Source organism: Pithys albifrons, chromosome 10, assembly GCF_047495875.1.
Source record: "Pithys albifrons albifrons isolate INPA30051 chromosome 10, PitAlb_v1, whole genome shotgun sequence".
In the NCBI taxonomy this organism is placed as follows: Eukaryota; Metazoa; Chordata; class Aves; order Passeriformes; family Thamnophilidae; genus Pithys; species Pithys albifrons.
Window position 1 is genome coordinate 7,035,571 of NC_092467.1, and position 13,639 is coordinate 7,049,209.

The 13,639-nt window shown below is 45.6% G+C and overlaps 1 protein-coding gene across 1 annotated transcript in view; it reads left to right on the forward strand.

The window, feature by feature from the left end:
* XPR1 (xenotropic and polytropic retrovirus receptor 1) overlaps positions 1 to 13,639 on the forward strand; it is a 122,885-nt gene that overhangs the window by 98,255 nt on the left and 10,991 nt on the right. The window contains exons 10-11 of the mRNA XM_071564658.1: positions 1,356 to 1,521; positions 3,213 to 3,404. Coding sequence (XP_071420759.1) covers positions 1,356 to 1,521; positions 3,213 to 3,404 — 358 coding nt within the window. The remainder of the gene's footprint in view (positions 1 to 1,355; positions 1,522 to 3,212; positions 3,405 to 13,639) is intronic.

Sequence of the window (13,639 nt, forward strand, 5' to 3'; positions counted from 1 at the left end):
TTTTACACTGTTTTCTGGCAGTGCTGAAGTGCCTCTCCCTAAATTAAATAACAATAAGGAAATAAGGATTTTATTGTTTCTTTTTTTTTTCAGGGAGATCTGGCTATAAAGTTGTTTTCATGTTTCATTTGTTTAGCTAGTCTTTGTTCATGGAAAAATAAAAGGTCTATAATGAAATACATAAAGAGTATCAGGGAGCGTTGGGGAAAGGGAGGAAGGACCTTTTGCAGAGGAAGGCTGGTGTGGTGTCTGACCTCTGCAGAAGCTGTTCTGCAGCTGGGCACCTTTGAAGACAGTCCTCCCTAAGGGCTGGCCCTGTTTGAGCCTTGGGAATAGGTGCCATCCAACACGAGCACTGTGCTTTCTGGGTCCAGATCCATTTCTGCTTTATGCCACTACCTCTTAGTCTCCTATTTAGCTTTGAAATTTAGGAGCAGAGCCTTAAATCTGCATCACAGGCTGATGGGAATGTGTCAGTCCTTTCCTGGGTTTCTGGAGCTGTGCACCCTTTAGGTTAGTAAAGAGAGCAATATAAAAGATCAGTGTTGGCCTGTGCTTTCATTAATTTAAAGGTTCATAAATCTCGGAATGACCGGATGGTGCTGGTGCCGTCTCTGTGAGTAATTGGCCATTAGTAACTATAACTAACCGGGTAGGGAAGGTTGTAATCAAAGGTAATGGAGCATGAAAACTGTCTGGTTTGGAAGGCTGTTAAGGTTTAGAGGGAAAGTGGACTGGGATTGAGGGGGAGTCCAACTGCCAGTCAAAGAAAGGGCAGAGGAAATCCTATTAACTCTTTCCCTGCTGGAGGCATTGGCAGATCCAGTAACAATCCTCACTTTTACAACTTCTAACACCAAAGAACAACTAGTGGGTTCAGTAAACCAAGGCATGACCAGACTAATGGCCAGGCTGAGGGTCTAAATCCAACTGACATTAAGTGTGAGGGAGAAGGTAAGTGTGGAAGATGTCAGTGGACATGATGTAAGTGCCTGAAAGAAAGAAAGAGCTGGTCAAAATGAGGAGTGACAGGAGAAATGGATCTGTATAGAGCTCTTAGATTGAGACTTGGAGTTTCTGGGAAAGAGCTTGCTTGGAGGAGACTGGGCTGTTCTGCCAGTAAAAAGCAAAAAGTGGGGGACACAGGAATATCTGCATACAGGAGGAGGAAAGCAGGAATGTTTTTTGTATGTTCTTTGTACTAAAAATGAGGAGATAGTTATCCTTTTTTGTCAGCAATAAATCTTCAAGCATTTCTGTTATTTCCATATTTGTTCAGTGCCGTGATGTCCTGCCACTGCATTTAGATGCCTTTGACACAGCCATGAATTATTCCTGCTTTTTTTTCCTGACAGTTCCGAGTGTTCACTGCTCCCTTCCACAAGGTAGGCTTCGCAGATTTCTGGCTGGCTGATCAGCTCAACAGCCTGGTCGTGATACTCATGGATTTGGAATACATGATCTGCTTCTACAGCTTTGAGGTTCAGTGGGAGGACAATGCTGGACTTCTGGCAAATACAGGTAATGCTGTTGGCCCATGTGAACATGGTCAAAAAGACCTGAAAAACACTGAGCAAGGCAATGTCATAATGATCTGTTTTGAAGAAAGCTACAAATGATATAGGCAATTAAAATAATTGGTGCTTTTTCTAAATGCAGCATTAGAGACTTTCTGCCCTTCCTTACTTCCATCCAGAGAAGTAGAATTTCACATCAGTGTTCATTTCCTAATCCAATCATTTGGCCTGACGTGTATATTCATCAAAGAATTTAGACACAGCACTACTGATTGGAAAGAGAAATCCATTTTCCTGGCATTGTTTTTTTATTTCACAGTAGTTTAACCATGTATTTGCCTTTAGCCCGTTTCTGTTGCTTGGTGTGAGCCTGTTAACCACAATTTTCTGTGCTGCAGCCTGGTTCTTGCAGGCTCCATCACAGTTCCCTGAAGCAAAAGAGGATGGGAAAATCTCCTTAGTGCCACCCCTTATCCAATTTGAGTTGATGCTGTGATGTTAGGGTTGTCCATGTCCTGCCTTCCCTTCTTTTTAGCCAGAAGGGCCACAGAGCTGGAATATGAATTTTGAGTTTGGCCTTCCCAGCAGCAAAACAGTACCTGTCTCTTCATGGACTGGGCTGTTGTCTTTCCATTTTAAGCAGTGACTGTTGGCAAATTGTGTTGTCTGATGGTTTTGACACTTGCTGAAAGAATTTGCTGTATGCTTCAATAAGCATCAGTGTTCACTTTGTTCCTCCAATCTGTCTCATCTTTCCCTTCCCTTTAAGACAGCATTGGAAGCAGCTAAATATTTACTTATTAAAAATAAAAATAAAATACATAAAGCAACTGAGTGCATAACAACTTGTCCTCTTCCAGTCCAAGCAGTGGAACGATGGCACAGTGCTTTAGGATAAATATCAGCTAATAACTTGTCTCCATTAGTGTGAATAGGAAACAAATGAATGTTAGTCAGGGAGGTGTTTGGTTTATGTGCTGAACGAGACAGCAATAAAATACAGAGTGCTTGGAGGGCTTCAGGCAGAGCTGGAGGTTTCCTGGTCACTTCTTGTACAAAAAGGTTTTCAAACATCAGGGAGGTGACACAATGGCATGGTGGCATAGTTGTCTCTCATACCAGTTTCTGAAGCCAAGCCTGGCTTTGCTTTTAAAAAAAACAAGCAGAAAAACCCAAACTCAATCCCATACTGAAATATATTTTTTCCTATTACAATGTACAAGGAAAATGGGTCAAGGATATCTTGGGCAAAGTGTCTTTTTACAGCTGTCCTGCAGAATTTCTAAGTGCTCTCCCATTTATGCACAAAAATCTACTGTCCAAGGCCTTTTGTAATTCCATCCTTAATTTGATTATTCACAGTACTGCCAACAGCACGAAACACACTTAAAAATAGATTATTTCTGAAATTCTTGCATGTTAATTATATTAGCAGCTGTGAGAAAGTTAGATGATGATCTGCCTGGATGTGCTATTGATGTCATGCCACCTGAATACCTCAGAGATGGAATATAGAGCTTCAGGCTACTTTCTTGGGATGGGCTTCTTGGTGTTTGGGATGTGTGTGTGCCCGAGTACAAAGCACTGATAGGGAATTGCTGTCACATCAAGTGATATTACAGATGGGAAGACAACAGTAGTTCTTTAACTTACCAACTTTCTGTAGTAACAGTTTTAACTCTGTTTTCCTTGCAGATAATCAGATTTGTAACAGCTACTCCTACGGAGTGAGAGCAGTTGTCCAGTGCATCCCTGCTTGGTTGCGATTCATCCAGTGCCTGCGCCGTTACCGGGATAACAAACGGGCCTTTCATCTGGTTAACGCTGGAAAATATTCCACCACCTTCTTCGTGGTGACATTTGCAGCCCTCTACAGCACTCACGAAGGTATCGGGGATCTTGGAAAAATCCTTTGCAACTCATGGGATTTGCTTTTTACATGGGAGAAGCTCAGAATCTGGCATCCCATTGAAGCGTGGACTTTGTGTTTTGGCAGCTGTGAAACATCTCTGTGGAAAGGCAGAGCCCTGCCTTGCTTGTAAAGAGTGTTTTAAGAGCTTATTTTAGGTGTTTTTCACATCCCTGATCTGCTTAGAAATTCACTTAGAGAGCGTGGGAGAGAATTTTCAGGTTTCTCTTTCAAAGGGAGAAATCTGAAATACCTGTCAGGTTTTGCTGTGAAGGGGAGGTTAATGGGAGAGAGATGTGTGAGGAAAGGGGTAACACAGGAAATATTTTTCCCTTAGAATTCATGAATAGCTAACCTGGGTCATCTAAATAATCAATCCATCCATTCCTAAATGTGGAGGCATGTGCACAGTGCCAGGAAAATGCTCTCTCTGGATTTTCCTGTGTGATTCTGTCCATGTTTTTTCTGCAGCTAGTAAGGAGTTGTTTCCAATCCATTTAACTGCAGATTGAGCTCTGATCCCTGAAGTTCCTCATCTCCCTGGAAACGACAATTACTCGATTCTCTTGTTCTGAAGGAAAAAGCTTTTAGTTTCTGCACTTCAAGCAGTCGCCTTGCCTGTCATTGTTCTGAAGTCCTAAAAGCTGTATTCCTTCACTTGAGATTATATGCCTTCTGTATCTCCAGAAATTAGCAACCACACACAGTCATGAACAATTACCTTCCCTGGAATGTTATTGTGGTGAGGCAGGGAGAAGTGTTTGAGGCATAATTCTACTTAACATGCTGTTTTTTGGAGGGGTGGCAGGGTTATGAGAAGCCTTCCTGTGGCCAAGAAATGTCTGTTTTGACGTAGCTGGGCCTGAAGTCACACTGATGATGTTTGTCAGGCCTTGCATTTTAATGGCAGAGAAGTGCAGTGGCTCAGGCTGGCTGAAGGTTGGGAGTCAGGCACTCTGTATCCGGGGGTACATGGAAAGCTGGTGTGGGAGCATCTTCTGTGCATCTCCTTCCTGCTGCCATGTCCCTGGAGCTTGTTCCTGTTTTAACTTGTTTGCTCAGTGACATTCTGCAGCCCTGCAGTCCAGTTAGTCACCACTGCCAAAGCCTGGGATGAGACAAGTACAGATTGCCTGGCTGTGTAGTCACTGCTTATATCTTGTATATACAGTGCAGACTGACTAATGCTTCTCCTTCCCGGTGGGGACTCTGGCAGAACCTTCAGTGGGAAGGCTGGGGTAGGTTTGGACCCAAGAGGAAAACCAACATCTGTCAAAATGTCCTGTTGAAAGGTTTCACCTCTTTCTGCTACCCTTGAAGTTTGCACCTGTGTCAGTTCTGCTGCCCCCTGTTCTGGTTGCTGCCGTGCACAACTGGTGGCCCCTCCCGGAGTCTGGCAGGGAGATGGCTGTAATGAGGTGTTTATGAGCCAGGCAAGGGACTTGTTCCAATTGCTGTGAGATGTCCATGATTCCCAGGCTTTGTCTGTCCAGTTTGTCAGTGGGAGTCCATACCACGTAGTCTTTGGTATCATACAAAAATATTTGGAGGCTTCATGGCCTTTGGAAATTGCACGTTAGCACTGATTTATAAATGTCACCGTGCCTGGGCTTTTCCGAGGGCTGCCCTAACGACCTTGCCATGTCCTCTCAGCCCCACAGGGCTGTTCCCATCCTGCCATAAAGGCACTTTCTAATAGGCTGTACCTGTTAAGAATCCAATTTTATCTATGTGCTTTACATAGAATCCCAGTTCTTTTTAAACTTGGAATCTATTATCAAGTTGTTATGATGCTACTGTTGAAAATAGATGTGCTGCTCACCCACACCTTCTCTGTGTCTGCCCAAAGATAGCATACACCCAGCTCTTACCTACAAAACATCTGTTGGGGGTGAGCTGTGTGCTGTTAAGAAAGCACTGCCCAAAACAAGTGTCAAATTTGTAAAGATCCTTGCTCTGTAGACTTGCTCTAAATAGCAGTAGGTAATGAACCTGTTCACTGCTATGGTATCAAGAGTTTTATTTAAAGTCTTCCATGCCTGTGCTTGCAAGCCAATGACTTATACCTCTGGAATGACAACTTTCAGCTGCCAGGACAAGAGAGTAATCAGTGGCCTTTCCTTGGGAGGTCAGGTAATGTACACCAGTGCCTGTTCTCCACTTGGGACGCCTGGGAACGTCACAGCCCTCTGAGAAGTCTCATCTTCCTCCCTTCATTTGAACACTGAGTAATGTGTAGCTGGTCTGTAGGTTTTAACTTGTGCCTGCCAGCAGTGTGAAGATGGACTGTGTGGCTGGGAGGGTTTGTTGGTGTGGAAAGCCACCTAATTCATACAGAGTGCACTGACAGCATTCTTGTGCTGTGTTTTCCTACTCTTGCTGCTGGAAAACAACTTGAGCTAAACAAATATACAAATGCCACTTTATTATGTTTAACTTCTAGCTTCTAATCATGTGTGGTACTCCATTCTCCAAACCTCCTGTAGAGAAGGATCCCCCCCAGTACCACCATGTACTGTGGGCTCTTGACAAGTATCTGTTTCACCAAAATATCCTGGTTTAGTAATTCATGTTGTTCAGGCAGTGCATAATTCCAATTCTTTCTTCCCTCAGAGAAGCCATTTCTTTACTTTTCTTCCCTTGGATTTAGATGCAGGATGCAATTTTCTCTGCTAATTGCAGCTGGGAGGTCAGACCACTAAGATACCAAAGTAAATTCCATTGGGTTTTCCCTCCCAAACTTGCAATCCTGTTGTCCTGGGACTAGCCTTGTTTTACAGGGGTAACTCCAAGCTATCATTTTGATATTCAGATATCACTAGGATTAGTGAAGCAGAAATGGAAGTAGCTGCCCCAGAACATAAGCCTGGAGCAAGTGGTGCTTGCGTAGCCCAGCGTTGACTCTGCCACAGCATAAACACAACCACGTTTCAGGATGACAGCAACAACACAAGGACAACTGTTGCTGAGCTCCCAAAGGAAGAATTCTCAGTATTTTTATACTGCCCAAAGGAATGGGAAGCAAAGGCCGTGCTCTGTAAATATAGTCCAGCAGGGTATGTTTGCTCAGGCAAATGAGGCATAGCTGTAACTCTAAGCTACCTGGCAACTGGGGGTCCCAGTCCCTGCCCATGCCAGAAGCCTCTGGCCCCACCTCTTTCCCACCCTTTCTTCACGCTGAGGAGTTCACTGCTGGCATTAAGTTCCCTGGCAGTGCTGAGTAGCTTTCCCCAGAGCCAGCCAAGAGAGTATTATATTGCCTTATTTAATCCCTACGGAAACCTATGTGGTGCTGGGGAAACAAACTATTAAATCCAAGCCTGCAGCAGATTTTTTACCCCAAGTGCAGTGTTGTTTTGACACACAACTGCCTTTTGCAGTGTTTTCACTGTGCCAAAAGCAGATGTGCTTTCCATGACAAATGCACCAACAAAGCAGCTCCCACGTGAGTCCAGTTTACCACAGCATTCATAGAATCATACAGTGGTCAGGGTTGAAAGGGACCTTAAAGAACATCTAGTTCCAACCTCTTTGCCATGGGCAGGGACACCTTTTACTGGACCAGGTTGCTCCAAGCCCCATCCAGCCTGGCCTTGAACCCTTCCAGGGATGGTTTTAGCCACACTTCTCAGGGATGGTTTAGCCAGGGCCTCACCTCCCTCACAGGGAAGAATTTCTTTCTAATGTCTAACCCTACCCTCTGTCAGTATGAAACCATTCCCTCTTGTCCTGTCACTCCAGGCCCTTGTCCAAAGTCCCTCTCCATCTCTCTTGGAGCGCCTATAAGCACTGAAAGGGGCTCTGAGGTCTCCCTGGAGCCTTCTCTTCTCCAGGCTGAACACCCCCAGCCCTCAGCCTGTTTTTATAGAGAGGTGCTCTAGCCCTTGGAACATCTTCATGGCCTCCTGGACTTGCTGCAACAGGTCCATGTCCTCATATCCTGAGGGCCTCAGAGATGGAAATCTATGGGGATCCCTCTTGTATAAAGTGCACACGACATGCCTGGCATAACCAGCCTTGGTTTCACCCCTCACTTGGACCTGGTTCAGGCTGTATAAGACTAGATAGTTTTATTTAGGTGTTCAGCTCTTCTGAGAAACAGTGCAAAACTGGAATTGTGTTGTACTACTCTAGGAGTCCTGGTCATTTCTTAAGCTTTAGGCATGTTTTATGCTCCAATTTTATTCTTTGTAAAATGATACTCATCATGTTTTTTTGATAATTTCTGTCATTTTTCTCTTACCTTGATGCCTTTTGCTCACATGACGTAATTGCAAATACCCAGCTCACATAGGATATAGATTTAGCTTCTGTACTTGAAGAACTGAGCTTCTTGAGTGCTTTGTTCTCTTCAGTAATTTTCTTGTTTTGTGAGGTTTCCTGGTTCAGGCTGACCATTTGTTTTTTACCACGGTATTGGCTTCAAATTGGCTGTGTGGGATTTTACCCTTCAACTGCAAGGCAATATGGCTTATGGACATTGTCAGTTTGATTAACACACCTTATTCAATGAAATCCTTGTGGTCTGAGTAGTATCCTGCTATTCATTAACCTCTGAATTATTCCACAGTTAATCCATGTAGCCTGGAAACCTGAGTGTCTCTTCTACCATCCTGCTCCCACGCCTTTTCCAGGCATTCCAAATGAGCCTGCTGAGCACTAGATGTCATTGGCTTGGGGGTGCCCTGGAGAGCCTTAGGTTGGTCTAAGATAATGGAACTGCCACACACTTTCTCATTAAACAGCCCACGAAAATGGCAGTAATTAAAAATAAAGAAGTTAACTAAATAGGGCTGTCTCTGAAGAGTGGTGGTTCTGTCTGTGCTCTTGCCATCACTTCAGAAACAGGCTTCTCTGGAGTGATGTCTAATTTATGTTTTTTAAAGCCAGCCTAAGAGAAAACGCTGGAACTCCTCCTCACTTTGCCAAGGAATAGACATGAAATGTCAAGGCAAGAGCCATCCTGCGATTAATGGACTTTTGCAGGAAGGTGTTGGACTGTCCTTTAATAGTAGAGAGGTTGGATCGAGTCTGAGCACAGGAAGATGAATGGGAAATGTGCTGCTTTTGGACAATGCAGTGGAAGATGCCCAGGTCTCATAACTGCTCCCACTCCTCCCTCATTAATCAGCTGTCACCAGCGGTGACACCAGCTGGCATAGCCAACGTCACACTGGGACACATCACTGGTTCTCCCACGATCTCTCCCTGTGTGAACCCTGGGGGAGGCTGTGACTTCAGAGGAGGGAGGGATGGTGCTGCACAGCAGGAACGGGGAGAGGCTGGGGTGACATCCAGCTGTGGCACTGGGAGCTGCAGGAGGTACCTGGCTGCCCCTCAGCACTGCTGGCTGGAGCACTGGGTGCTGGTTGTGTCACTCAGCTCTTGTCAATACCGTGTTAGAAACTGCAGGTTGCCACCCCGTGGAGTGAGTTTGCTGGTAGGTGGGACAATAACACACTGTGATCCTACATGGTTACAGCAGGAGAGGACGAGGTGATGTGAGAACTGGGACTAAAATTACTTTTATAACAATCAGACATTGGGGCAAGAGTGTATAATGCCTCAACTGAGATAATTTCATTTCTAGGGAATGGTCAGGCAAAATAAGTGGGTATGTTGAATTTTTTTTAAAATATGTTCAAATATTTAAAAAACAAATGCAAATGAATGAAGCAAGTAGCTTCATTGTGAGATCCTGTTCCCTCAGTTGTGTGTCAGTATAAGACCTCCCATCTTTTCTCCTCTTTCTCAGAGCTGAAAGAGCTGTCAGCATTTGATTTAGGTGTCATGAGAGCCGTATCGAGTGCTTGGATTGACCTCTTGAAGTAAAACAAACTTTGTAATGGGATTAACTGGCTTCTTTCTTAATACTGGCGTTTTCGCACGGCTTCCCTTAGCACAGCACCCTGGCAACTCCATCAGGATGATTATTCGGAGCCAAAACATGCAACGTCTGTCACATTGCTGTGAGCTAGGATGAATTTTTGTCTGAAACCCTGTCATCCTGTGCCCAGGAGGCCTTCGGTAATGAGTTGTGTTCATTAGCCAGTCTTTCTGATCCTTTCCATCCGAGCAGCAGCAGTGTCATTAGTGAGGGATTGGGAGGCATTGCCGTGGGCAAGCATTTCCATCCTGGCCTCTGACCTCCTCCTGGCCTTGAGGCGGAGCTCTGCAGCACCCCGGGTTTCTCCAGGCCAGCTTGTTAGCTCCTCTGGTTGCTTAAACACCCATCCCGGTGATGGTGCTTTGGGGTGGAGCTGGGGAGGCTGTGGCAGGACCACCCTGGCTGGGGCAGAGTTGCTGGTAAGCCTGTGGTGAGTGAACAGGGAAGGAGAGAGGAGACAGCAACCCCTTGAGTATTGTGTTCAGTTCTGGGCCCCTCAGTTCAGGAAAGAGATTGAGGGGCTGGACCGGGGCCAGAGAAGAGCAAGGAGGCTGGAGAAGGGACTGGAGCACAAGTGCTGTGGGGAGAGGCTGAGGGAGCTGGGGGTGTTTAGCCTGGAGAAGGGGAGGCTGAGAGGTGACCTCAGCACTGTCTAGAACTGCCTGAAGGGAAGTTCTGGCCAGGTGGGGGTTGGTCTCTTCTCCCAGGCACTCAGCAATAGGACAAGGGGGCGCGATGGGCTCACACTCTGCCAGGGGAAATTGAAGCTGGAGAGCAGAAAAAACTTCTTTGCAGAGAGAGTGCTCAGGCATTGGAATGGGCTGCCCAGAGAGGGGGTGGATTCCCCATCCCTGGAGGTTTTTAAACTGAGCTTGGCTGTGGCATTGAGTGCCATGATCTGGTAAAGGGACTGGAGTTGGACCAAGGGTTGGACTTGATGATCTCGGAGGTCTTTTCCAACCCAATCAATTCTATGATTCTATGATTCTCTGCTCCATGGGAAGCCTGGGATGAGGGGTTTAGAGTGATTTTGGGCACTGCCACCACACCCTGCACAAAGGAGGCATGAAACCCCACCGGGAAATCTTGCTGTGCTTTATAGGTCTGCAGATGTCAAGTGGGCATCGGTGGTGCTGTGGGGAGAGATGACCTTGGCACCCCGTGGCTGTGGGATCCATGGGCTGCCTCTCAGGATTACAGCTGAAAGGAGATGGGGTTTAATAGCTGGGATTTGGAAAGTGCACTAAGGATATGGTTGTATCACTAACTACACTTTGGTGTTAAAGGTGGCAGGGGAAATGGGAACGCTAATGAATGAGGTGTAAGTAAAAAGAGTGACCTACTGATACTTCATTTCACAGGCACTTAACAGGGGAAGCCTGACCTTTTTTTTAATGGAACATTTTAAGAAAAGCAACTGACTGCATTACAAGAGATCTTCCTGTCAGATCTGGAGTTCTGTGGTACAGCAGAAATGCAGGAGATGCAATCATTCAACTTTTTTTTTTTAATTCTAGTGATTTCTTTGGTTGCCATTATATTTTGAAAGAATCTGCAGTTCCATCTCAGAGCACTACAGAGGTTGCAGATGACATTGTGTCCCAATCCCTAAATTGCCCATCAAAGGCCCTGATTACCGTGTTATTTAATTCTGATTGTGAATCCAAATATTCTTACTACACTGCTGGCCCATCCTTCCCAAGGCAGTGATTAAACATCCCCCAAGAACATTTCTCAAATGCTAGACAAGCCACCAGAAGAAGAATCAGCTCAAATCTCAGCCATGACTGATAATGCTTCCTCCTGTTTGCAGTTAAATCATACTTGTCTGTTTGTGAGGTACAAGACATGAGATTGCTGCCACGTCTTGAAATTAATCACAGTCGTATGGTCCTGCAAACCTGCAGAGGATTTTTAGTCAAAACATGATTTGGGGATTTCCCTGCTCTAAAAATGAACAAGAAATGAGATGTCGCCTCCTGACAGTTCCTCACTGTGCTGTTTTGCTGCTTTGCTTTACATTGTGCCTGGAGGCAATTGCAGAGGTTTGCACAATCCAACAGGAAGGTTGTTCATAGGTAATAGTACTTGGCAAAGCCCATCGGTGCAGGGTGGCGAAGCCTCCATGTGCTCCCATGGATTATTTGCCTTTTCACTGCATTAAGTCCACTGTCATGTCCTGGCTCTGCCATTGATCAGTGTTAAACGGTGGGACGTGCTGGCTGGGCAGAAAGGCAGCGCTGCTGCTCACCCCTCATTAAGACGTCTAATTACTGAGGGAACTGTAAGGCTGCACTGGGAGCAGTGAGGTGTTAGACAAATGCTTTGGGATGTCACTCTGATGGCAGTTCGTATGTAGATAAGTCACTTCTGGCTGTCACCTCGCTCCTGTGGTGTGCTGGGATGGAGATAATGGGCACACATCATCCCCAGGCCTGCCTAGTGCTCTAGTGTCTTCCTTGCACTCTGTAAATATATCTGTTTGTGCTTTGCTTTGCCTAAATCTGCAGTTGAGGCTAAACTTGGCTTGCCTGGACCAAGAGGATTTTAGTTGGCAGAGCTGCAGTGAATTGGGTTGGTGTTGCCTGGTATGTATCAGGGCTTACCTGGCTGTGTTTCCTGATAACCTCCTGCTTCCTACAGCTTTTATCACAGCCTTCCCCATCAGCACAGACCAGCCAGGATGGCTGACACACCAGGAATGCTTATCAAGGGCCATTGTGCTCTTATCCAGCCCTTCAATAATACATGGCATTGATTTTTGCTGTGTTGAATACTATATAGTGTTTACATTCTCTGGAATAATTCAGCAGGGTAAACAGATAGTATTCTTTGGAAGTAAAGTCAATATTAACAGCGTTCAGGATAACGTTTGCTGTCTCTCTTTGATGGAAAGCAACCTTTTCTCTTGCCTGTGTTTCGAAAGGGCTGTAATTCCTGCAGAACAGTGTTCCCTCAGAATGCCAGTCAGATACTTTGGCCCCTGGGGGGAGTTGGGGATCCAAGATATTGTCTATCAGCAGTTTTTGCAGGCAGTAAATTCTGCTGGTGCAAGTGCCTTTGGCTGTTTTCTGGGACTGTGGCCATTCACAGCTTTGGTTCAAAGGTGGAACCCATCCATTATTTATCTAGTTGACCTTCTGGGGCAATTTGCAGGTGTATTTGTGCAGGGCATCTGCTGGCATAGCCTTTTATAGGGTAAACTGAGGATGCTAATGGAAATTTTGTGGTGAAGGCTGCAAACAGCTCCTGTGGTTCACTGATTCCCATTGGCTTTGTGGCATGTGGAGACTGTGGATTCAAGCAGCCTCTGACATAACTGAACACCAGTTGCAGACATGGTAGTGTGAACATTGAAATCAGCTCATCATCAGGGTTAGAGCTGCACCTGCAGCTTCACACACAAGTTTTGTGCTGGTGGTGTTTTGTCCTGCATGTGCTGCTTTGAATAACTGTAGCTCAGGAAGTTACTCCATGGTTGTGCCCTTTGGAGCATAAAGTAGAAAGGTCCTTCAGGCAGCAGTGCTGCCAAAGGGTTGCTGAAGTCCATGCGATGTTGAAAAATTGCTTTTTTGCCTTCCTGGAAACGGTGAGATCTGCCAGGTGTCCAGAGCACTTCACTCATTCTTAGACTCTCCCTCTCTCATGGTTTTTGTTGTTTTCTAGCACATCATTAAACAAAAAAAAACACCACAGCATGAAACAGTTCCTGCTTAAATAGACCCTGACATCATCATACATATGCAGAGCTCTGTATTGCTCCTGGAAAACCGGCAGGCCAGGAGTTGATGGAGCCTCTGGGCAGAATATGAATGCCTTGATTTCCTCTCCCCTGAGCAGCAGTGAAGAGGGCTGCTAGGACCAGCCAGCAGAGACTGAGCTATAATTGCTTGCCTGGAGCAGTAACATATTTCTCTACACCAGCTGAATACCAATGAGGACAGAAGGAAGGAAGGTATCAAACAGAACTGCAGGCAGGAGGAAAAGTGATGAAAGGAAGGGAGTTGGAGGCCAGGGCTGAAGACAATAGGCTGATTCTGAATAGAGCATTTTACCCAAGGAGTGATTTGGGGGTTTAATGAATTTTTTTCAGGAACTGAATGCATTGCAGAGCGGGTTGGTGAGAGAGCAGGCAGGAGCAAGGGCCCAGCAGTGTGACTCCAGGTGCCACTGAAAAGGCTGATGCAGAGGTAGAGGCAGGGAGAGGAAGCTGAGACTGGGATAACCTAACTGAAAGCAAGCACATCCTTTTGAGATTGGCAAGGTTAACGCCTTAAAATTTCTCACTTGGGCTTTTCTTTTCCCAGTTGTCCCTTCTGTAATTGC